Source organism: Gorilla gorilla, chromosome 15 (assembly GCF_029281585.2).
Source record: "Gorilla gorilla gorilla isolate KB3781 chromosome 15, NHGRI_mGorGor1-v2.1_pri, whole genome shotgun sequence".
NCBI lineage: Eukaryota > Metazoa > Chordata > Mammalia > Primates > Hominidae > Gorilla > Gorilla gorilla.
In genome coordinates, this window is record NC_073239.2 from 77127664 (window position 1) to 77151536 (window position 23873).

The 23873-nt window shown below is 39.6% G+C and overlaps 1 protein-coding gene and 1 pseudogene across 1 annotated transcript; both read left to right on the forward strand.

Moving 5' to 3' along the window:
* Positions 1–409: 409 nt before the first annotated feature.
* LOC101126962 (proteasome subunit alpha type-3-like) lies at positions 410–1100 on the forward strand (annotated as a pseudogene).
* Positions 1101–15466: 14366 nt separating this feature from the next.
* LOC101127340 (lysine-rich nucleolar protein 1-like) lies at positions 15467–17403 on the forward strand. Its single transcript, XM_031001857.2, is given in 2 exon segments — positions 15467–15796; positions 15799–17403. Coding segments are annotated over 2 exon segments (1377 nt in total). The 5' UTR covers positions 15467–15508; the 3' UTR covers positions 16888–17403.
* Positions 17404–23873: the final 6470 nt, after the last annotated feature.

The window sequence follows — 23873 nt, forward strand, 5'->3', positions numbered from 1 at the left end:
TATATGTTTTCTATGTAATTAAACCTATTATTTATAATATAATGATAGTCTCATTTCTTTTTCCAATTCTTATGTCTTGATTTCTTTTTTTTTTTTTGCACTGTCAGGAATTTCTAATACAGTGTTGACTTGAAGTGATAAAATGGGTAACATTGCCTAGTCCCTAACTTTATTAGGAAAGCTTAAAATTTTTCTGATTTAGGATTATGTTTGCTGAAGTTTTTTATAGATAGATAGGTAGGCAGAATCTTTAGGTGAAGAATATTCTGTTTCTTTTACCCTCCATTTTTTATTACAAAACTTTCCAAATATACAAAAGTTAAAAGAATAGTACATGATCATCCATATACCCACTAACTATTAGCAATTTGTCATATTTGTTTCATCTATAAGAAATACAAATGGGGCTATGAAGCCTGTGGGAAATCGTACAGTGATTGAAATCATATATAAACATAGCATTGTCTTTGGGGTCTAAAAAATTAGTGCTTTCTAAACTTTATGAAGGAGTTTCCAACAAACGACTTATTAATGTTGATCAGCACATTGGATCAGAATGTTGGAATGCTGGCAGCAGGTTTGTAGGCAGATGCTTGTTCTTTAGCAGACATAGCAAGAGAAGAAGTTTCCAACTTTAAATCTGACTTTGGTTATAATACTCCACTAAAACATCTTGCAAACAGAGTGGACATGTATGTACATGCATATACACTCTACAGTGCTGTTAGATCTTTTGCCTTCAGTTTCATGTTAGGGTCTTACAGTATGAATGACAGTGCACAATTTTCCATGATTGACTCATCAGGTGTTTTATATGGTTATTGAGCCTGTGCCACTGGCAAAGCCAGGCAAGCTGTAAAACAGAAATAGAAAAGCTTCAGATGAAAGAAATGACCTGCTATGATACTGTTACAGAAGTTGCTCAAGTAATTTACATAGTACATGATGACGCTAACGATAAAGCTTACGAACTCAGCTGGGTTAGTGGTTTAACTAAAGGAAGACATGAAATTGTTTCAAAAGATATAAGGGAATAAGCAGATAAATATGCTAAAGAATCCTTGAGTGAAGAAGACGGGTCAGATGATGATAATATGTAACATTTACTCCAGTATCTATTCTATGTTAAATTCCTATTACAATCCCGCGTAACTATATAGCCCTGTGGATTACACATACCCACTGACCAATTTTTTATTAAATTTTCATCTTGTAAAAGACAAAACAGAAACAACAACAAGATAATTTTAAAAATTAAAAATATTACCCCACTACTTTCTGGCCTCCATGATTTCTAATGAGGAACCCACCATCAGTCTTATTAAAGATCACTTGTACATGATGAGTTGCTTCTCCATCTTTGTCTTTTGATCATTTGATTATGTGTCCTGGCATGATTCCTTTTGCATTTATCCTTCTTGGAGTTAATTGAGCTCCTTAAATGCTTAAATTCATGTTTTAATTTTTAAAAATCAAATTCAGGAAATTTTAACCCATTATTTGTTCAAATAATTTTTCTGACCACTTTATCCTCTCCTCTCCTACTGGGATTCCCAATATGTGTATTTGGTTTGCTTAATGGCATCCCATAGGTCTCTCAGGCACTGTTTGTTTTTATGCATTCCTTGACTGAATAATTTCAAAGGACCTATCTTTATGTTTGCTAATTCTTTCTATCATCCTGCTCAAATATGCTATTAAAATTTTCTAGAGAAATTTTTATTTCAGTTACTCTACTTTTCAGGTTGAGAATTTCTGTCTGGTTTCTTTTTATAATTTCTATTTTTTATTGATATTTTCTATTCATTTATCATTTTCCTGATTTTCTCTCACACTTTCTCCATGGTTTCCTTTAGCTCTTTGAGCATATTTAAGACAGTTTGACTAGGTAGTCCAATTGTCTGTGCTTCCTCAGAGATAGTTTTTGTTCATTTCTTTTGTAAATGGGCCATACTTTCTTGTTTCTTTGCATGCTTTATAATTTTTTGTCAAAAATGGAAACTTAAAAGCAAGATAAAGAACAGTATTATAATATTTATTTAATAAACTCTTCTATAGCCAGGTATTTTTCTGAATGTTTTACAAATATGAAATCGTTTAGTCTTCTGAACAATCCTGTGAGATCGTGTTGTTATTATGTTCATTTTACAAGTGAGAAAACTGAGGGATAAAGAAGTTAATGTCATTACAGCTAGTAGATGGCAGGGCTGGGATTTGTAGGAGGTGGAACTCTAGAATCTGTGCTTTTTCTCACTATGCTGTATTTCGTCTCTGTAGCTAGAGATTACTCTTTTTTTCCATTTATTCTTTATCATGGTAAAATATACATAACAAAATTTACCATTTTAACTATTTTTAAATATACAATTCAATGGCCTTAAGTATAATCAAATTGTTGTGCAAATGTGATCCAAATTTGCAAACATTTTTTCATTATCTCAAACTGAAACTCTGTACCCATTAAACAATAACTCCCTATCATCTTCCCCTGGCCCTGGTAACCACTATTCTACTTTCTTTCTCTATGAATGTGAGTATTCCAGGTACCTCACATATATGAAATCATATAATATTTGTCCTTTGATGTCTAGCTTATTTCATTTAGCATAATATCCTCGAGGTTCATTCATGTCGTAGCATGTTTTGGAATTTCATTGCTTTTTTAAGGCTGAATAATATTCCTATATATGTATATTCTACATTTTGTTTAGCCATTCATCTGTCAATAGAAATTTCAGTTGTTTCCACCTTTTAATGAATAATACTATGAATATTGGTGAATATTTGTGTGACAGAAAGATAAATATTGTATACTCTTAGTCATATGTGGCAGCCAGAAAAGTAAGCTCATAAAAGTAGAGAGTAGAATTATGGTTCTTAGAGGCTGGGGAGAGTAGGGGCAAGAGAAGAACAGAGAGAGGTTGGTTAACAGACACAAAATTACAGCTAGATAGGAGGAATAAATTATCATGCTCTATAGTACTATAAGAACTATATTCTGAATATGGTTAATAATAATGTATTAATTATTCAAAAAGCTAGAAGAGAGGATTTTGAATATTCCCCACACAAAAAATGATAAATGTTTGAGGTGATGGATATATTTAATTACCCTGATTTGATCATTGCACATTGCATGCATGTATTGAAATATTACTCTGTATCCCATAAATATGTACAATTACTACATGTCAACTAAAAAGGAAAAATATTTGTGTAAGTTCCTGCTTTCAATTCTGTTGAGTATAGACCCAGAAGTGTAATTACTGGATTATATTATAATTCTATGCTTAATTTTTAGAGAACTGCTATGTTGTATTTCACAGTGGCTGTATCAGTTTACATCCCCATGAGCAACACATAAGGGTTTCAATTTCTCTACATTACTAGCCACACTTGTTATTTTCTAGTTTTTGATAGTAACCATCCTGATGGATGTAAGATGGTATCTCATTATGGTTTTGATTTGCATTTTCCTAATAATTAGTGATGTTGAGCATCTTTTCATGTGTTTATTGCCCATTTCTACATCTGCTTTGAAGAAATGCTGTATCAAGTCCTTTGCCCATATTTGAGCTGTTTTATGTGTGTGCTGTTGTTGTTGTTTTGCTATTGTGAAGTTATAAGAATTCTTTATATATTTTGAATATTAATCCATTATCAGATATATGATTTGCAAATATTTTCTTCCATTTGCTGGTTACATTTTTACTCTCTTTGATAACTTACCACTTTAGTTCCCTTTTTCTTCATTCAGTATTCACTTTTGGAGCTCTAAATTTTTTTGTCTGTTTTACAGAATTCTCACAAAGTTGATTCTGAGAGTTTTTGCTTCAGTTTTTTATTTTTCTGTGGAGAGACATGCTCTGGGAGCTACCTACTCTACCATTTTTGCTGACATTACTCTATCTGCCTTTTTCTATAAATAAAGTTTTATAGGAACACATTTTTGCCCACTCATTGTTATACTGTCCATGGCTGCTGTGTTAGGTATCTCCTGACATGGATCCCTCTCCCTTAATATTCACATCCTTATGCAATTCTCCTGTTTCAATGGGGGCTGGATCTAGTCACTTGCTTCTAACAAATACAATAGAGCAAAAGTGATGGGAAACTGGATATGGTTGCATGCATCTGTAGTCCCAGCTACTGAGGAGGCTGAGGTGGGAGGATTTCTTGAGCCAGGTAGTTCGAGGCTATAGTGCACTATGATAACACCGCTAAATAGCCACTACACTTCAGCCTGGGAAACAAAACAAGACCCCATCTCGGGAAAAAAAATGATGGGGTGTCATTTCTGTGGTTCAATTTGAAAAGACTGTGACCTCCTCTTGCTATTATTCTGTCACTCTCGCCTTCTCAGCTTGCAAGCATGGATGCAGCAAGCTGCCATGTGTGCAAGGCCCACAGGCAAGGAACTGAAAGTGGCCTCTGCCAACAAGGAATCGAGGCTCTCAGTCAAACACTCTATGAATCCAATCAACAACCACATAAGTGAGCTTCAAATCAGATCTTTTCCCAGTTGAGCTTTCATAAGAGACCATACGGCTGGCCTACACCTTGATTATAGCCTTGTGGGAGACCATGAAGCAGAGAACCCTGCTAGTTTATGCCAGGATTTTGAACCACAGAAACTGAGATAATAAATGTGTGCTGTTTTATGCCACCAAACTTTGGGTAAATTGTTACAAGGTATAGACAACTGATACAGCTGTTTTTGCATGACAACACTAGAGTTGATTATTGTGACAGGGACCATATGATTCATAAAGAATAATATATTTACTATCTGGCTTTTTACAGAAAAAGTTCTGTGTGAGAATGCAAGCAAGGAGGCTGGCAGGTATAGTCTTCCATGACTCAGAAAGGAGGGAAGAACCAGCTCCACAAGCACTAGTAACTAGATGAGCTACATGAGCACTAGACAATTACTGCCCTCTGATGTCCTGATGTACATCAAATGTCTATTTTGAACTCAAGCTGCTTTCTTGGTATGACATCAGAACTTCTTCTTAAGTGTATAAAAGTTGAAGGCTCAGGAGAGCCAGTGATATGTGTGTTCTCCCACACCACTCACAATCTGGTCCCCTTTATTTCCTGGAAAGTCCTGCAAAGGCTTTGGAATGAGACTACTTCAGTGATTCTGATGAGGAGTAAGGCTTGGAAATTACCACTTTAAACTTCCCCAGAAAATCTCTTTTACAGAATTAATGTACTTAACATACTGGTTCACAGAATAAGTGCTTCTTAAAGCAAAAGGGAATTTACCCTCTATCTGGGCCAAATGTGTCATTTTCTAGGTGAGAAAAATGAGGCTCGGAGAGCTTAAAAGGCTATCTAAAGGCCACAGAGCCCCAGGTTTAAAGGAAAAGTGAAAGCAGATTCATTAATTCTCAGCCCAGGGCTTTTAAAAACTATTATTTAATTGTCTTTGAGCAAATTATCACAAGATCTGATTCAATTAAATGTGAATTTATATGCTTTTACTGCATTAAGAATCATCTGATCTGCATGTTGGTTGAACAATTTACGTCAAGAAAAGTCTTTTATTACTTAATTTGCATTTTCTACTGAAGGCACCCATAAATAAGTCAGCATCGCCCTCTACTGGATGATTTGTATTTATTACTCATTTCGTTGCATCCAACATGATTTACGTAGAATTTTGGATATTTTTTCTTAATTTCAATGAAAGGTACATGAAAACCAGGACATTCCAGCTGTTTGGATATTCCCCTATGCCTATTAATCCGGTCGGATAACATTTTCCTCTTCCAAAAGAGACCTTGATTTTCTAGTTTTGAGAATTATAAGTTTAAACAATGAATTCCAACGTGTTAACAAAGAAGGAAAAGACAGAGTCAGAGAAACCAAGAGATGGAGATAGAGATAAGGAAAAGCTAGAGAGAGAGAGATTAGAAGAGAGGGTCAATTCTGGTCAGAGTGAAAGTAGACTGTTTTTCTACTTTGGCAGCTTCAAAAATTAACTCAAATAAATGCTTTCTTTGTGGCATCACTAGCTGCAGTTTTTATAATGCATATGCTAGTTCTAGCTCATGGGATAAACTTTTTATCTTCTTGAGACCACATTTAAGCTGTGAGCTGGGTTGACTACAATGATCGGTTCTTCTGCCTGTGAAAATGGTCTGCTCCTATCAAAGCAGATTAAATTGTGGTTGGTTGGGAGTCAGCCAGTAAACTGTTAATAGCACTAAAACTGACTGAACTGTGGCTTACATTTTGACATATAAGGTAAGAAAAAATAAACAGTAATAAAAAGATACCACTGCACAATTAGCTCTTACATTACATAAAAAGAAGAAAGAATAACTAGTATAAATTAAATTATGTGACGTAAATTACTATAACAAGAATATCTAGATGCAGTTGTAACAAGGCAAATGCAAATGCAGAGTGAGTCATCATTTCTGGGTTAAGTATCTGCAACCCAGACTCTTCAGCCCTGACCTCTATCATCTAGCCCAGAAACAGCTTCAGATCCTGGAAAGAATACGGGCTTTGGCATAGACACACCTGCATTCAAATTGCAGCTCTGCCACTGTGTGGCCTTGAGAAAAGCCTTGCTTTCCTCATCTGTAAGATGGAGGTAATTGTATATAATTCATACAGTTTGGGAGAAATTAAATGAAATGAAGCATAGAAATCACTTAATACAGTATCTGCCATATATGGCTACTACACAACTCCAGGTGACACACACAGGCCATCATTTCCAAGCAACACATCCAAAACTCTCTCTCTACCCCTTCGTCCCTAATTACTACCCCCACTATTCACATGGTTGTCCAAGCCATAAGTTTGAGCCCCACCCCAGATTCCATGTTCCTGCTCACCTCCATATATGCTTGCAAAACTTCTACTCTGTCTTCAAGACAGTTCAGGTGTCACCTCTCCTGGGAAGAATCTGGATTTCTTTGCCCCTCACAGACTAAGTTCTTGTTCTACTCCCATGTTCCCAAGCGCCCCATATATATGTCTATTAGACAGCTAGTTATACCATATTGTTGTGACTTGTTTCTCTTTCCCACTGGGCTGTAAGTACTTTTAGAGCAGAGAATTATATATGATTCAAAGTTTTATCCCTAAGTTATATCAATGTACCTGCCACATGAAAATGCTGGAAAACATTTGTAGTATAAATGAATCAATGACCACATAAACGTGTTGTAGTTTCTTTTGTTTTATTTTAGCTATATGTATGTATTTGTTATTTATTTTTTAGAGACAGGGTTTTGCTGTGTCGCTGGGCTGGAGTGCAGTGGCCTCATCATAATTCACTGCAGCCTGGAACTCCTAGGCTCAAGCCATTCTCCCAGGTCAGCCTTCCCAGTAGCTGGGACTATAGAAGTATGTTACTACCCCATGCTAATTATGTAAATTATATTTTTTGTAGCAACAGGATCTCATTACATTGCCCAGGCTGGTCTCAAACTCCTGGCCTCCAATCCTCCTACTTCGGCTTCCCAAAGCACTGGCATTACAGGCGTGCGTCATGGTGCATGGCTTGGAGTTTCTTAAATATTCATCTCATCCCTTTCCTCTATAGATTCTGAACCAATTGAACAACAGTCAGGAGTGATGTGAAGAATGCTACATGGGCTAGGTGAGATGGCTCACACCTGTAATCCCAGCACTTTGGAAGGTTGAGGCGGGAGGATCACTTGAGGTCAGGAGTTCGAGACCAGCCTGGCCAACATGGTGAAACCCCGTCTCTACTAAAAATACACAAATTAGCTGGGCTTGGTGGCAGGCACCTGTAATCCCAACTACTCGGGAGGCTGAGGCACAAGAATCACTTGAACCTAGGCGGAGGAGGTTGCAGTCAGCTGGGAGCACACCACTGCACTCCAGCCTGGGTGATAGAGCAAGACTCTGTCTCAAAAAAAAAAAAAAAAGAATGCTACGTGGACCGGACCTTCAGGCAAGACCAGGCTTCCTATTCCTTCCCCCAGGTTTAGATTTCTTGACCCTGTAAATCAGCTAAGATTTGCTCAGCAGCTGCATTCCCACTGGGGAAAAAGCTACCTGCCTCATACCTACCAGCATGGAGTGAAAAACAAGCCTGCCTCTGGAAGCTTGTCATTGGACCTTTATCCAGGTGTGATTACCCCATAGAATCAAGAACAGAGGAAAAACTATGCCCTTTGCAGGCAGGGCAGTTCTGAAAATGAGAATGCTTACATCAGTGTGGGTTGCTCCCCGCACAGGGTGCGAGCCAAGGAGCAGGTGGGGATTGAAATCCAGTCCACATTTCACTAGCCAAGCTATACTCACTGGTTTGAATCTATGTTACATAAAGATATCATCCGTCCATCAAGCCTTGTGGACAGAGGGCTGTGTCCACCCAGAGGGAGCACTTTTGTGTCATCTGTACAAAAGCTCCATGTGAACTCATGGGGTTCTTTTCCCCGAATCTCACCAATCAAATGAGTCTTTTCTACTCCCTTGTAGAGGAACATCATAGATGGAAGTAAGGCCAGAACTTCCCTTCCGAATACTTGCAAAAGAATCTAAGTTTAATTTTTATGAGCTAGGAAAGGAAGGGAAGAGTTCTACCTAAGACAGATAAGCAGGGAGAAGAGAATTGGAATTAATTGAACATATACTGTATCCTGGGCATTGGAGAGCATGTGATATGGATAAGCCATTTCATATTATTTGACCAAGTGTGTTAAGATTGATATCTTCAGATGAGCATCTTGAAGATTACATTAAAGAAGACCACACATCCAAAAGTGATGACACTTGAATCCAAAGTCCATCATCTACTACCACTCTGTGGTACTTTGTACTCTTTCAACAAAAAGTCCTACTGGCAGTGACTATTCTTTAAGATTTCCAGGAGCTGAGGAGCATGGCGCTGAACAATACAGACACAACTGTTATCCCATGATCTGCAATGAGAAACACAAGCCAGGCAGGACCAAGTTTTTAGACGGGTGTGTTCCAAAACTTCACTCCAAGACTAATGCTTAGCAAATATTTTTTCTAAGTTATAAATAAAGATTACTTTCCTGAGTTGGCTCAAAAAATTGTTTTTAGTGTGGTTTGGACCCTTAACCCCTGAGATAGAGCTTCCCTGATTCTCTCTGATCATTGAGTCCCACTGGGTACCTTTGTGAGCCAGTAAACTCCCAGGTGGACTAGCTGTGTAAATGGGGGGGCTTGTAAAGCAAGCAACATAAAACGAAGGGTCTATGTAAAAAGTCCTACAAATATGGCTTTGAAAATCTCTATTGCAGGGTTTCTCAAACTCAGCACTGTTAACATTTTGGGCCAGATAATTCTTGGTTGTAGGGGGCTGTCTAGTACATTATAAGATGTTTAGCAGCATCCCTGGACTTAACCCACTAGATGTCAGTAACAACCTCCCACCATCACAAGTTATGATAATCAAAAATGTCTCCAGACATTGCCAAATGTCCTGTGTGGGACCAAAATAGCTCTCCATTGAGACTTCGGAGTGCAATGGCTTCTGAACAATGGCCTATAACCATTTAGGTATTCCATAACTCTCAAAGGCCTAAAACCCAGGTTCTGTGAATAAATTCACTAATGTGTAAAAAAGCATAACATCTTAAAAAGTAAAACACAATTTTTGATGGCTGTGAAGGGCTATTTAAAAATTTTTAAAGATTTAATACCTCTAAATACCTAGATTTTTTAATACCTAGAAAGATTTAATACTTTTTCTCATATAAAGGATGATTGAAGATTGTTTTTCAATCTCAAATAAAATATACTGTTCCCCAGACAGTGTAAGACATTTTAGAATAAGAATTAATTAAGAATTATGATACTCTTATTTTCAGGTGGTAATTTAGAATCAACAACAGGCCTTTTCTTTGGCTATAAACAGAAAAATGTGGGTGTGGACATAATGAAGCAATTGTACAGTTTGAAATAGTGAATAACTCACATCCTTCATAGAGAAAGGGTCATGCTACCTTCACAACGCAGGCCAAGAAAATTCCCATGATCTAAGCCACATAGAATAGTTTCAGATTCCACAAAATACTTTGAGCCTCCTCCTTTATTCTCCCATCCCACTTTTCTCTGTTTTTGAATGATCAAAAAGTGAAGTTTCCTTCACTTTTGGGCTAACGCCCAAATGCCCCCTGGGAAAGTTCAACTTCTCTTTTATTTGAAAATTAAAATTCTTATCTGATGAACTTCAAAATCTCCATCCAAAGATGAATACAGAGGTTATGAGTTGCTCTAGCTCTCTAAGTGCTACATAAAACAGACGAAGAATAGAATTCCAGGACTCTGCCTTCCCAGTCCGCTATAGACATTATTATAATTCTCCAACTGAAAGCCAAATTCTGGCTATAAATTCTGGCTATGTTACCATTAAGCTGACTTCTCATCCACATTTTCTGATACCAACACTTTCAAAAAGAATTGAAAACATATATGGTTTGTATATAAGCAGAGTATAGCGGCTGAGAGCTGGGATGCTGGCACCCACTGACTTCGATGCAGAATCTCGGCTCTGCCACTTACTAGCTTGTGACCTTGAGACCCTCCACCTCAACCTCTTTGTGCCTGTTTCCTCAACTACCCAGTGGAGATAATAAAAGTGTTCATGACTTAAGGTAGTTATAAGGAATTAATGAGTTAATATTTATAAAGTGCATAGATTGGTGTCTAACACATAGTAAGTGCTAAAAAGGTATCTGTTAAACAAAATTATACAATAAATAGAGCAACACAAGGCCTTTGTCCCATTATTACAATCATGAAATGCTCTAGGGGAAAAATGAGAAAACAGGCTTTTTGTTTTTGCTACTGGCACTTCCTTCTTCCAGTCCCTTCTTCCTTTTTCTGTGTCTATTTCATGTCTTCTTTCCAGGTTCCTACCAGGGTGTTAGCAGAGAACAACTGGTGATGCTTAAGGTGCCAGTCTAAGCTTCCTTTGCAGAGGGGCCTTTGAATTTCCCGTGGAGACTCTGAAAAGCTAAAAAGCCTGCAGAACTTAAAGAAGTGAATCTCTAGCCCTGAAGCATAAGTGAGGAGTTGTATTTTCAGAGAGGGGGACCCTCCAGGCCTGGTCTGCACACTCCTCAGGCTGGCCCTGGGGAGAACAGTAATGCAAATTCATACCTTTGAGCTAAAAAATTAAATTTAAAAAATAAGCAGCCTCAAGTTTCTGCAGTCTAGCATATGGCAACTGTGGCACTGTCTTGAAATGAGTCATCTGAAGCCCAAGTTAGAAGCAGACATAATTTCCAGATGTCAAAAAAAAATTTTTCCCTAAACAGAAAAGCAAGCAAGATGGAGTGCAATTTTCAAAACTGCTTATTTTACTAGCTGTTAATGTTTACTCACTTCTGATTTTCCCAAGATTATCCCCTTGTAAGCTGTGGCCTAAATGCATTTAAATTGCCTTTGAATATCCCAAGCAATGCTTACTACCATGGAAACAGAACCAAGGATATGCAAGATGACTCCTCTGGGGCATAATTTGGTGCTCTAGATACTTTTGATTGGTTGCTCCCTGCTCTGTCACCTCTTCTCTGAAATGTAATCATGTTGGTTGGATTTATTTTTATTATCCACAGGAGCACACAATTCACCAAGTAGTGGAAAATGCCATTCATTCATCAAAGTCCTTCCAGAGAGACATGGGCGGCATTAGCGAGCAAATCCTTATGTGTCAGAAAACACGGGCAGATTGCTCCAGAAGGATTTGGGCCTTTGCCCAGCAGTCTAGGAGATAACCTGCACCTTTAAAAATGTTATTGGTGTAGGAGAAAGGACTACAGATTGGTGCCCCAAAGAATGCTGCCTAATGCCCTGGTTCTGGAGAATGTAAGTGGGTAGTTGTACGCTTCTGTATAAATGGTATATGAAATAATAATAATAAGGGATGAAAACAGAAATATCCAATTCCTGGCTTTGTTGTTAAGGTATTTATAAGCTCAATAAAATTACTTAGCTCTGTTTTTTTAATGTAAAATGGCTATTTGTAGAGTGGAGTGGAGAATAGGGCTTGGGTTCAGTTTGAGGTCAATGTTTGTAAACTAACGAATCCCTTGGATGAAGGATCTAGCCATAAAGAACAAATAGTATTTCCCTTGCCTGTCTCATCAATCCACAATGAAGATGAGAGAAAAATGTCAAGGTCAAGTCTGTTGTTTTTGTTTAAAAAATACCATCTGAGCCGACAGCATCTATCTTAGCCACTTGAAGGGATAATGTCCTTATGCTTCCTACAAAACTTGATTCATGTAATGTGCACAAACACAAAACAAACACATACTGTGATTTTTGGATTCATATTTCCTTCTCTTTCTGGAGTGCCTTGAAATTCTCTGGGCATATGTCAATGCATGGGAACAGAGACCAGCTGCTTCTTGGAATAAACAATATCACAGCAATGAAAAGATGCAAAGGCCAGAGTTGGACAAGCTGAGGCTTCCTGACCTTCACTCTGCATAGAAATGATTGTGGCATTTAGATGCTGATAGATGTTGAAAGATTAAAACATTGACAACTAAGTTTAAGCTCTATAGTACAGAAAAGTTCCTGTATATCCCTAAGAAATATATTAATAAATATATTTACAGATATTTCTAATAGAAAAATTGGCAAGGAAGGTGAACTGATCGTTTATGTAAATGAATATAAAATTAGTTCATAAAAACTTGAGGGGAAATTTAATTAATAATCAGAAAAATAAAAAAACACTATTTTATAACTGATTCGCAAAAACAATTTAATCATTTAATGCTGGCAGAGTTATGGAAAGTGAGGCAGACATATGTCACGTTTGTGGCCAACGGCATCTTTTGAACAATGTTCTTATATTTGGAGAAGTTCTTATGAGTTCTGCCTTTTAAGGAAAAATAAATAACTTATTTTCCCAACCTCCTTTGCAACAGAGACGTAGACATGTAACCTAGGCTCCACCAATCAAATATAGCCAATTGAGATTTTGTTAGAGAAGAAGGAAAAGGGAGGGTGCAGATGCTGCACAGAGTTTATTTTCTGATGGAAGTGACAGCAGAGTTCCTGGCACCAGCCAGTGCCCAGACTCAGCAAATGAGCTGTGGTGGTATTTCCTGATGGCAGCACCATGGTTTTCTCCAAAGCAGTCCTGGAGGGTGATGTAAGCATTCTTCATGGCTGTGTAGTCTTCCAAGACTTACTCTCTGGACTTCCAGAAGGACAAATTAATTCCTAAGGACACTGGTTAAATACAGTATGTTCATTTGTATATCCTGGGTGCAAACATAAATAGGAATGCCACTTTAGTATTGTATATCAAGTTCCAGAAAAAAATTATCTTGCATTTATTAAGCCTTCTTATAAAAATATATGCCAAGGAAATAGCCCAAAAGAAGAAAAATGGCAATATGAATGGACAATTTAAAATTTCAAAGGATTGGAAACAACCTGCAGGCTCACCAACAGGGTAGGAGTTAAGTCAGTTATGGCATACTCTTGGTAGTCAGTAGAATGCCAGCATTTCTACGTGGTAGGGGCTTGGGATACACTCTTTTGTAAGAGGGAGGACCAGGGACTTAGATCTGCATTTAGATAGAGTATATGCTCTTTTTACTTAGATGGAATATTTATTTGGGGTTGTTTGTGGGTAATGAAGAACGGGACTGGAGGGCATTAAAACCTGCCCCAACCATCTCTCTATTGGCAAACTATTACACAGTGAATAAAATAACTACCAGGAAGTGTTTGGGTTTTTTTAAGTTTTTAATTTTGGGAGGTACATTGTAGGTGTATGTATTTATAGGTTACTTGAGATATTTTGATACAGGCATGCAATGCTTAATAATCATATCAGGGTAAATGGGGTATCAATCACTTCAAGCATTTATCCTTTGTGTCACAGACAATCCAATTATACACTTTAGGTATTTTTACGTTTATAATTAATTTTTATTGACTATATTCACCCTGTTTTGATAGCAAATACTAGGTCTTATTCATTCATTCTATTTTTTGTACCCCTTAACCATTTCCACTTTCCCCTTCTGACCCCCCAGTACCCTTCCCAGCCTCTGGTAACCATCCTTTTACTGTCTATCTCCGTAAGTTCAATTGTTTTCATTTTTAGTTCCTGCAAATAAGTGAGAACATGTGAAGTTTGTCTTTCTGTGCCTGGCTCATTTCACTTAACATAATGACCTCTAGTTTCATCCATGTTACTGCAAATGACAGAATCTCATTCTTTTTTATGACTGAATAGTACTCCACTGTGTATATGTACCACATTTTCTTTATTCATTCAACTGTTGATGGACACTTAGGTCCAAATGTTGGCTATTGTGAATAGTGCTGCAATAAACGTGGGAGGGCAGATATCTCTGATATACTGATTTCCTTTCTTTTGGGTGTATACCTGGCATTGAGATTGCTGGATCATATTGGTAGTTCTATTTTTAGTTTTTTTAGGAACCTCCAAACTTTTCTCCATAGTGGTTGTATTAATTGACATTCCCACCAACAATGTACAAGTGTTCCATTTTTCCCTACATCCTCACTGACATTCATTATAGCCTGGTATAATGAATAAAAGGCTTTTGGCTTAAAGCCATTTTAATTGGGGCGAGATGATATATCATTGTGTTTTGATTTGCAAGGAAGTTTTTGTAGCAATATAGAAAAATATTCGTATGTTGTTAAAGGAGTAGAACAAAACCCAAAATTATATCTATGATGTGACTACTACTGTTATGTAAAAAATTGAAATAGTGTTCTGCCAAGGTTTTTCAATGCAATGAATATTTCTGTGCTTTGCAAAATTATCGTAAGTGTTCAAATTATATCTTCTCTTTGGCAATGTCTCACTGATGTTATGGTGATATCGCTACCTGCTCAGTGAGGATGACTTTGACACCCACTGTCTTTCGGCAGAGTTAGACTCAATCTGAGCCTTAGGTGGTATGGTTTCTTTGGGTATTCATGGATCCACAGGGCCAAAGGGAAAAGAAATCACTATGTAAAATCTCCAGCCACATAGGCCTTTCCACCAGAATTGTAAACATGCACCTGCTCGCATGGTGAATGGGGGAGTGCTGGAGGGACAATAAATTGGCAAACCTCTTTGGCATTCTCTAATAAAGTCGGAGCTATCCATACCTTATGACCCAGAAATGCCACTCCTAGAGAATTATCCTGGGGAAACTAGAGGCACATATGCATCAGTAAATATGCCCAAGAATGTTTATAATAGCACTATTCCTATTCAACAAAAACTAAAACAACTTAAATGTTCGTCACTAGTAGGATGGATAAAAATGGGTAAATATATAGTGTAATCATGTAATGCTATACAAAAATGAGTGTATATATAAACTACATTTAGACTCAACAAAATGGACGAGGCTCAGAAACATAACGATGAATGAAGGCAGCAAGATATATGGTACGATTCCATTTGTAAAACGTTTAAAAACAGTGGACTTCCGGGTCACGGCGGAGCGGGCTCTAACGTGGAGGCGGGGAAATTTCGCCCACCGGAATGATCACCAAGACACACAAAGTAGACCCTGGGCTCCCAGAGAAGAAAAAGAAGAAGAAAGTGGTCAAAGAACCAGAGACTCGATACTCAGTTTTAAACAATGATGATTACTTCGCTGATGTTTCTCCTTTAAGAGCTACATCCCCCTCTAAGAGTGTGGCCCATGGGCAGGCACCTGAGATGCCTCTAGTGAAGAAAAAGAAGAAGAAAAAGAAGGGTGTCAGCACCCTTTGCGAGGAGCATGTAGAACCTGAGACCACGCTGCCTGCCAGACGGACAGAGAAGTCACCCCCAGCCTCAGGAAGCAGGTGCTTGGCCACTTGGAGTTCCTCAGTGGGGAAAAGAAAAATAAGAAGTCACCTTTAGCCATGTCCCATGCCTCTGGGGTGAAAACCTCCCCAGACCCTAGACAGAGTGAGGAGGAAACCAGAGTTGGCGAGAAGCTCAAAAAACACAAGAAGGAAAAAAAGGGGGCCCAGGACCCCACAGCCTTCTCAGTCCAGGACCCTTGGTTCTGTGAGGCCAGGGAGGCCAGGGATGTTGGGGACACTTGCTCAATGGGGAAGAAGGATGAGGAACAGGCAGCCCTGGGGCAGAAACGGAAGCGGAAGAGCCCCAGAGAACACAATGGGAAGGTGAAGAAGAAAAAAAAAATCCACCAGGAGGGAGACGCCCTCCCAGGCCACTCCAAGCCCTCCAGGTCCATGGAGAGCAGCCCTAGGAAAGGAAGTAAAAAGAAGCCAGTCAAAGTTGAGGCTCCGGAATACATCCCCATAAGTGATGACCCTAAGGCCTCCGCAAAGAAAAAGATGAAGTCCAAAAAGAAGGTAGAGCAGCCAGTCATCGAGGAGCCAGCTCTGAAAAGGAAGAAAAAGAAGAAGAGGAAAGAGAGTGGGGTAGCAGGAGACCCTTGGAAGGAGGAAACAGACACAGACTTAGAGGTGGTGTTGGAAAAAAAAGGCAACATGGATGAGGCGCACATAGACCAGGTGAGGCGAAAGGCCTTGCAAGAAGAGATCGATCGCGAGTCAGGCAGAACGGAAGCTTCTGAAACCAGGAAGTGGACGGGAACCCAGTTTGGCCAGTGGGATACTGCTGGTTTTGAGAACGAGGACCAGAAACTGAAATTTCTCAGACTTATGGGTCGCTTCAAAAACCTGTCCCCTTCGTTCAGCCGCCCCGCCAGCACGATTGCAAGGCCCAACATGGCCCTCGGCAAGAAGGCGGCTGACAGCCTGCAGCAGAATCTGCAGCGGGACTACGACCGGGCCATGAGCTGGAAGTACAGCCGGGGAGCCGGCCTCGGCTTCTCCACCGCCCCCAACAAGATCTTTTACATTGACAGGAACGCTTCCAAGTCAGTCAAGCTGGAAGATTAAACTCTAGAGTTTTGTCCCCCCCCAAACTGCCACAATTGCTTTGATTATTCCATTTATGCTGGAGATTACAAATTTTTTTTCTGAAAAAATCAGATCTTGGTGATGACCTCGAGCAGTAAGATATTTTAAATAACTCCCATAAGCTTAGCGTTCCAGTAATGGAACACTAGGCATAAATGGTTTATTCAGTTGTGCAAATGAAAGCCATCTGACAGTTGGCTCACATTGAACACCTGTGGAGATTAAGGACGAGGACAACTATATTGATGGGCTTGGATGAACTGGGGCGGGGCAGCTCATCTTTCGGGAGCCAGGAGAACGAGTGAGTGCTAAAACCTCCTGTTTTCTGTGTTAAACATTCCGTCCCTGTTTGAGACATCAGTATGTACAGTTAACCTCTGTTGAATGTTTAGCAGGTGCTAGGGACATACTAGTGTTTTCCTTAATGTATTTAATCTTCATAATTATGAAATGGGTGCTATTATTAGCCCCATCTTATAGATGAGGCAACTGAGGTTCAGGAATAAAGTAATAAAATTGCCTGGGGTCACCCAGCAAAAAAAAAAAAAAAAAAAAAAGTTTAAAAACAGGCAAAATTAAGCTATGCTATTAAGGTATGAATATAAAATTGGTAAAACTATAAGGTAGGAAAATGATTATCACAAATGTCAAAATAGTGGGTACCTCTGAGGACTGAGGAGGGAAGGAAAGAGGGAACTGTGTTTGGAAAGGGGAACATTGGGGCTTCTGGCCTGGCAATGTTCTTTCTTGATTAGGCAAGGTTTTTTTTTTTTTTTCACGTTCGTCATTTTGCATTAAACAGTGGGACATTTGTATTTTATGCTTTTTTATGTGTATATTATAGTTTTGTTGTTGTTGTTGTTGTTGAGACAGAGTCTCACTCTGTCGCCCAGGCTGGAGTGCAATGGCATGATCTCAGCTCACCGCAACCTCCACCTCCTGGGTTCAAGCAATTCTCCTGCCTCAGCCTCCTGAGTAGCTGGGATTACAGGCACACGTCACCATGCCCAGCTAATTTTTATATTTTTAGCTGAGACTGGGTTTCACCATGTTGGCCAGGCTGGTCCCAAACTCCTGACCTCAGGTGATCGGCCCACATCGGCCTCCCAAAGTGATGGGATTACAGGTGTGAGCCACTGCGCCCAGTCTATAGTTTATTTTTAAAAAATAAAAAGAGGAGACTCTAACAAAAAGGTCTGTATGTCAGGAGTTAGGCAGTGGAGAAATCACATTTCTAGAAACAAAAACCCTCTTCAAGTCACTGAAGTGGGAGTTGAAGAAGTTAGTTTAAGATCTTGATTAATAAAACAGAGCCACCTCAGGGATTTGGTTATCAGTGAGGAGCAGGGTTCAGAAGCACTGCTTAATGAATAAATATGATCTTTTGAATTCCTCCATGGGAAGTCTAGATCACCAGGAATTGTGTCTTTGAAAGACTCCAGGGCAGTGGAAAGGAGAGCTCTGTAGGTTGTAGAGGCTGGTGCATGGGAAAGAGTCCTCGCTTAGTTTATGCCTGTATCCTCTCCTGCTTCTGCCTCTTCATCTCATGCAGTATTGACTGAGAAACTCAAGAGGGAGGCATGGACCTGCCAATAGAGAAGTCAAGGTTACAGTTTTTAGATCCAAATTAGGGTTATCCATCACTGTCATAAAGTCATGAACACAGGGGTGTTTATTAACTGGTCAATCCACACCGGGCATGGTGGCCCATGAGAGGGCTCTGAAATGAAGGGGAAAAGCATTTCAGGAACTGTTAGACTGAAAGCAGGACTCCAACAATCTTAAACGGAACCCAGAATAGCAGAGTCGTGAACAGTAGACAGTACTTACTACCTTGTACTATGGCCAGTGAGGTTACCTGACTCACTCTCCTGCTTATAAACTGTTGCCCAGGAAAGTTTCAAGCTCAGTCTTATCGAGCCCTCTTCAAACTGACATGGATAGCAAAATACCTAGCAATTTTTCAGTTGATTGATCAACCTGGGCGGTCTGCCCCATACTAAACATTTTACCAAGAACCAAAAGATTGTATTGATTACTTGTGAATTTGAAATCTGTCATTTAAAGCTCAAGACCTGAAGATTCTCACTGGCTTAAGTTTAGTGTTGTGTTCCTGGCATACTATTAAACTAGAAACTTGGAAAGAAACAAAAGAGATTACTTGGTGCTCTTGCAATGTAGTGCTGAGCTTAACTTTCTATTGACTCAGTTATTTTACAACTCTGTGGGGGTAGAAGTGAACTTAAAAGTTCTCATCTGGTAGAGACGCAGATAATTTCTTTCTGATAGAAGAGATAACCACAAAAGTTATAGTTATGGCCCTACTGGAGATTAACCAGTTTTGTATATAAGCCAGCAATCTTACGCCAGCACTGTCAAAGACATCTAGTTTCTTAAATGCTCTTTGGACAGATTTGAAACTCAACTTGACATCCATAGGCTAAAAAAAAGGCCTTTCCACTGTGAAAGACCATGTGAATAACAAAGACTGTGAAGAAGATAAACAGACAAGCTACAGACTGGGAGAAAAATATTTGCAAACTACATATCCAACAAATTAAAACTCAAAACCTAATACTAAAAAAAATAAATAAACAATTCAGTTAGAACATGGACCAAAAGCATGAACAGACATTTCACTGAAGATGGTAGATAAGCCCATGAAAAGATGTTCACTAGCTATCAGGGAAGTTAAAATTAAAACCACAATGAGTAATCACTCTATACCTACCAGAAGGGGAAAATAAAAAAAAATAGTAACAGCACCAAACGGTGGTGAGGAATGAAGAGAAACTGAATCACTCATACATTGTTGATGGGAATATAAAATGGTACAGCCACTTTGGAAAATACTTTGGTAGTTTCTCTAAAAGCTAAACACACAAACATTCATATGACCCAGCATCTGTACTCTTGGGCATTTATCCCAGAGAAATGAACTTATACCCACACCAAATGTTGTACACAAATGTTCATATCAGCTTTATTCATAATGGCCAAAACTGGAAACAGTCCAGAGGCCTTTCAATGAATGAATGGTTAAATAAACTGTGACATATCTATACCATGAAATACTACTTAGCAATAAAAAGAAACAAACTATTGATACGTGCAATAATGTGGATGAATCTCCAGGGAATTATGATGAGTGGGGGAAAAAGTCAATCCTAAAGAGTTACATACTATATGATTCTACTGTATTTCTTTAACAACAGTTCAATGTTAACATTTAACATATTTTAACATTTTGAGCATTTAATATTCTTTTATTTAACATTCAATATTTAAAATTATTTAACAAATTTAAGCACATATTTAACATAAAATTTCAGAAATGAAGAACAGACTAGTGGTTTCCAGAGTTAAGAACCAGAGTTGGAAAGTGGGGCAAGAGAGAGGAGAGAGGCAGAGTAAGATGGTCAGAGAGAACATTCCAGTAATCCTCCCCCCAGCAGGAACACCAAATTGAATATCCACAGAAGAAAGCAGCTTCATAAGAACCAAAAATCAGGTCAATAATCACAGTACCTACTTTTAACACCATATCAAGGAAAGAGGCACTGAAGAGGGCATGAAAGACAGTCTTGAATTATCAATACCACCCCTCCCCAATCCTCAGCAGCGGCTACATAGTGCTGAGAGAGAATCTGTGCATTTGGGGGAGGGAGGACAAAGTGACTGTGGGATTTTGCATTGGAACCCAGTGCTGCTCTGTCACAGAGGAAAGCAACACGAGGCAGAATTCACCTGGAGCCCATGTAGAAAGCATTCAGACCAGCCTTAGCCAGAGGAGAATTGCTCATCCCAACAGTTGGAATCTGAGTTCCAGCAAGCTCTGCCACCATGGATTAAAGTGCTCTGAGGTCCTAAATCAACTTGAAAGGCCATCTGTGTCACAAGGGCTACAATTTCTGGGCAAGTCCTGTTGCTGTGCTGGGCTTGAAGTCAATGGTCTGGGGGTGCATATAACCTAGTGAGACAGCAGCCAGGGTGGCCAAGGGAATGCTCACACCACCCTTCCCCCAACCCCAGGCACTGCAGCTTGCAAATCCAGGAAGGACTACTTCCTTCTGTGTGAGGAGAAGAAGGAGTAAAGAGGACTTTGTCTTGCAACTTGGATACCAGCTCAACCACAGAAGAATAGGGCACCAGAAAGAGTCCTGATGCCTCCACTGCAGGCTCTAGCTCTTGGATGACAATTCTAGACACATTCTGGGCCAAAAGGGAACCTGCTATTTTGAAGGGAAGGACCCAGTTCGGGCAGGATGAGTCACCTGCTAACTAAAGAGCCCTTGGGCCCTGAATAATAAGCAGTGGCACCCAGGCAGTTCTCACCATAGGCCTTGGGTGGGACTCAGAGCTGTGCTGGCTTCGAGTGTGACCCATCACATTCCCATGTGTGGTGGTCACAGGGACAGACCCATTCTGCCTGAGAAAAGGAGAGGAAATAACAAAGGGCGCTTTGTCTAGCAGCTTGGGTACCAGCTTGACCACACTGGACTAGAGCACCAGGCAGGCTCCTGGGGTCCCAGATTCTAGGCCTTGGCTCCTGGACAGCATTTCCGCACCTGCCTTGGGCCAGAGGGTAGCCCAATGCCCTGAAGTAAGAGACCCAGGCTGGCAGCATTCATCACAAGCTGACCAAAGAGCCCTTGGACCTTGAGTGAATATTGATGGTAGCCAGGCAGTACTCACCAGAGGTGCCTTCTGGTTGAAGAAAGGAGAGGAAGGCGTGTGAAAGACTTTGTCTTATGGCTTAGATGCCAGTTTGGCTGCAGTAGGATAAAGCACCAAGTAAATCCCAAGGTTCCTGGCTCCATGCCGTGGCTCCTAAATGGCATTTCTGGGCCCATCCTAGGCTAGAGGGTGGGAGCTCACTGACCTGAAAGCAAGGACACATACCTGGCTGGACTCACCACCTGCTGATTGAAGAGCTCGTAAGCCCTGAGTGAACATCGGCAGCAGCCAGGCAGTGGATGCTGCAGGTGTTGGGTAAGACCTAGTGTTGTGCTGGCTTCAGATCTGACCCAATATGGTCCCAGTGGCAGTGGTCACAGGGGGGCTTGTGTCACCCCTCTCCTAGCTCCAGGAAGCTCAGCACAGACACAGAGAGAGACTCCATTTGTTTGGGGGAAAGTAAGGGAAAAGAGCAAGAGTCTCTGCCTAGTAATCTGGGGAATTCTCTCAGATCTAACCCAAGACCACCAAGGCAGTACCTCTATAACACTGCAAGAGTCACAACTTTACTGGGCTTGGTGGGGGCCCCTAATGCAGATACAGTTGCAGTGACCAAAGACTTACATCACAGTAGTCAATTCCCTTTGAATACTTGGAGAGCCTTTCCAAGATCAGGTACGAACAAGCCCAGACTGTGAAGACTATAATAAATGCCTAACTTCTCAATGCCCAAACATTGACAAACATCAAGAATCATAAAGACCATCCAGGAAGACATGACCTCACCAGATGAACTAAATAAGGCACCAATGACCAATCCTAGAGTGACAGAGATATGTGATCTTTCAGATAGAGAATTCAAAATAGCTGTTTTGAGGGAGCTCAAAAAATTCAAAATAACACAGAGAAGGAATTCAGAATCCTATCACATACATTTAACAAAGACATTGAAATGAAATTTAAAGGTCAAGCAGAAATTCTGGAGCTAAAAAATGCAATTGACATATTGAAGAATACATCAGAGTCTCTCAAAAGAATTCATCAAACTGAAGAAATAATTAGTGAACTGGAAGATGGGGTACTTGAAAATGCACAGTCAGGCCAGGCACAGTGGCTCATGCCTGTAATCCCAATTCTTTGGGAGGCCAAGGCAAGAGTATTGCTTGAGGCCAGAAGTTTGAGATCAGCCTGGGCAGCATAGTGAGGCCCCACCTTTACAAAAACATTTAAAAATTATCTGAGTATTGCGACACATGCTCATAGTTCTAGCTACTTGGGAGGCTGAAGTGGGAGGATCACTTGGGTCTAGGAGTTTGAGGTTACAGTGAGCTATGATTGTACCATTGCTCTCTATCCTAGGTGGCAGAGCAAGATCTCATCTCAAAAATAAGTTTAAAGGAAAAAAAAAGAAAATACACAGTCAGGGGAGACAAAAGAAAAAGGAATAACAGAGAATGAAGCATGCTTATGAGATCTAGAAAATAGCCTCAAAAGGGCAAATCTAAGAGTTATTGGCTTGAAAGGGGAGGTAGAGAGAGAGAAAGGGGTAGAAAGTCCATACAAAAGGATAGTAACAGAGAACTTTCCAAACCTAAGGAAATATATCAGTATTCAAGTACAATAATGTTATAGAACACCAAGAAGATTTGACCCAAATAAGACTACCTCAAGACATTTAATAATCAAACTCCCAAAAGCCAACAATAAAGAAAGAATCCCAAAAACAGCAAGAGAAAAGAAACAATAACATACAAAGGAGCTCCAATATGTGTGACAGCAGACTTCTCAGTGGGAACCCTACAGGCCAGGAGAGAATGGCATGGCATGACAAATTTAAAGTTCTCAAGGGAAAAATATTTTATTTTAGAATAGTATATCCAGTAAAAGTATTCTTTGAACATGAAGGAGAAATAAAGACTTTCTGAGACAAACAAAAGCTGAGGGATTTCATGAACACTAGACCTATCCTATAAGAAATGCTAACAGTTCTTCAATCTGAAAGAAGAGGATGTTCATGAGCAGTAAGAAATCATCTAGGCTGGGCATGGTGGCTTACGCCTGTAATCCCAGCACTTTGGGAGGCCAAGGTGGGAGGATCACCTGAGGTCAGGAGTTTGCGACCAGCCTGGCCAACATGGTGAAACCCTGCCTCTACTAAAAATAAATAAATGGTGCTGGGAAACTGGATATCCTTATGCAGAAGAAGGAAAATAGACTTCTATCTCTTGTCATGTACAAAAATCAAATCAAAATGGATTAAAGACAAATCTAAAACCTCAAGCTATGAA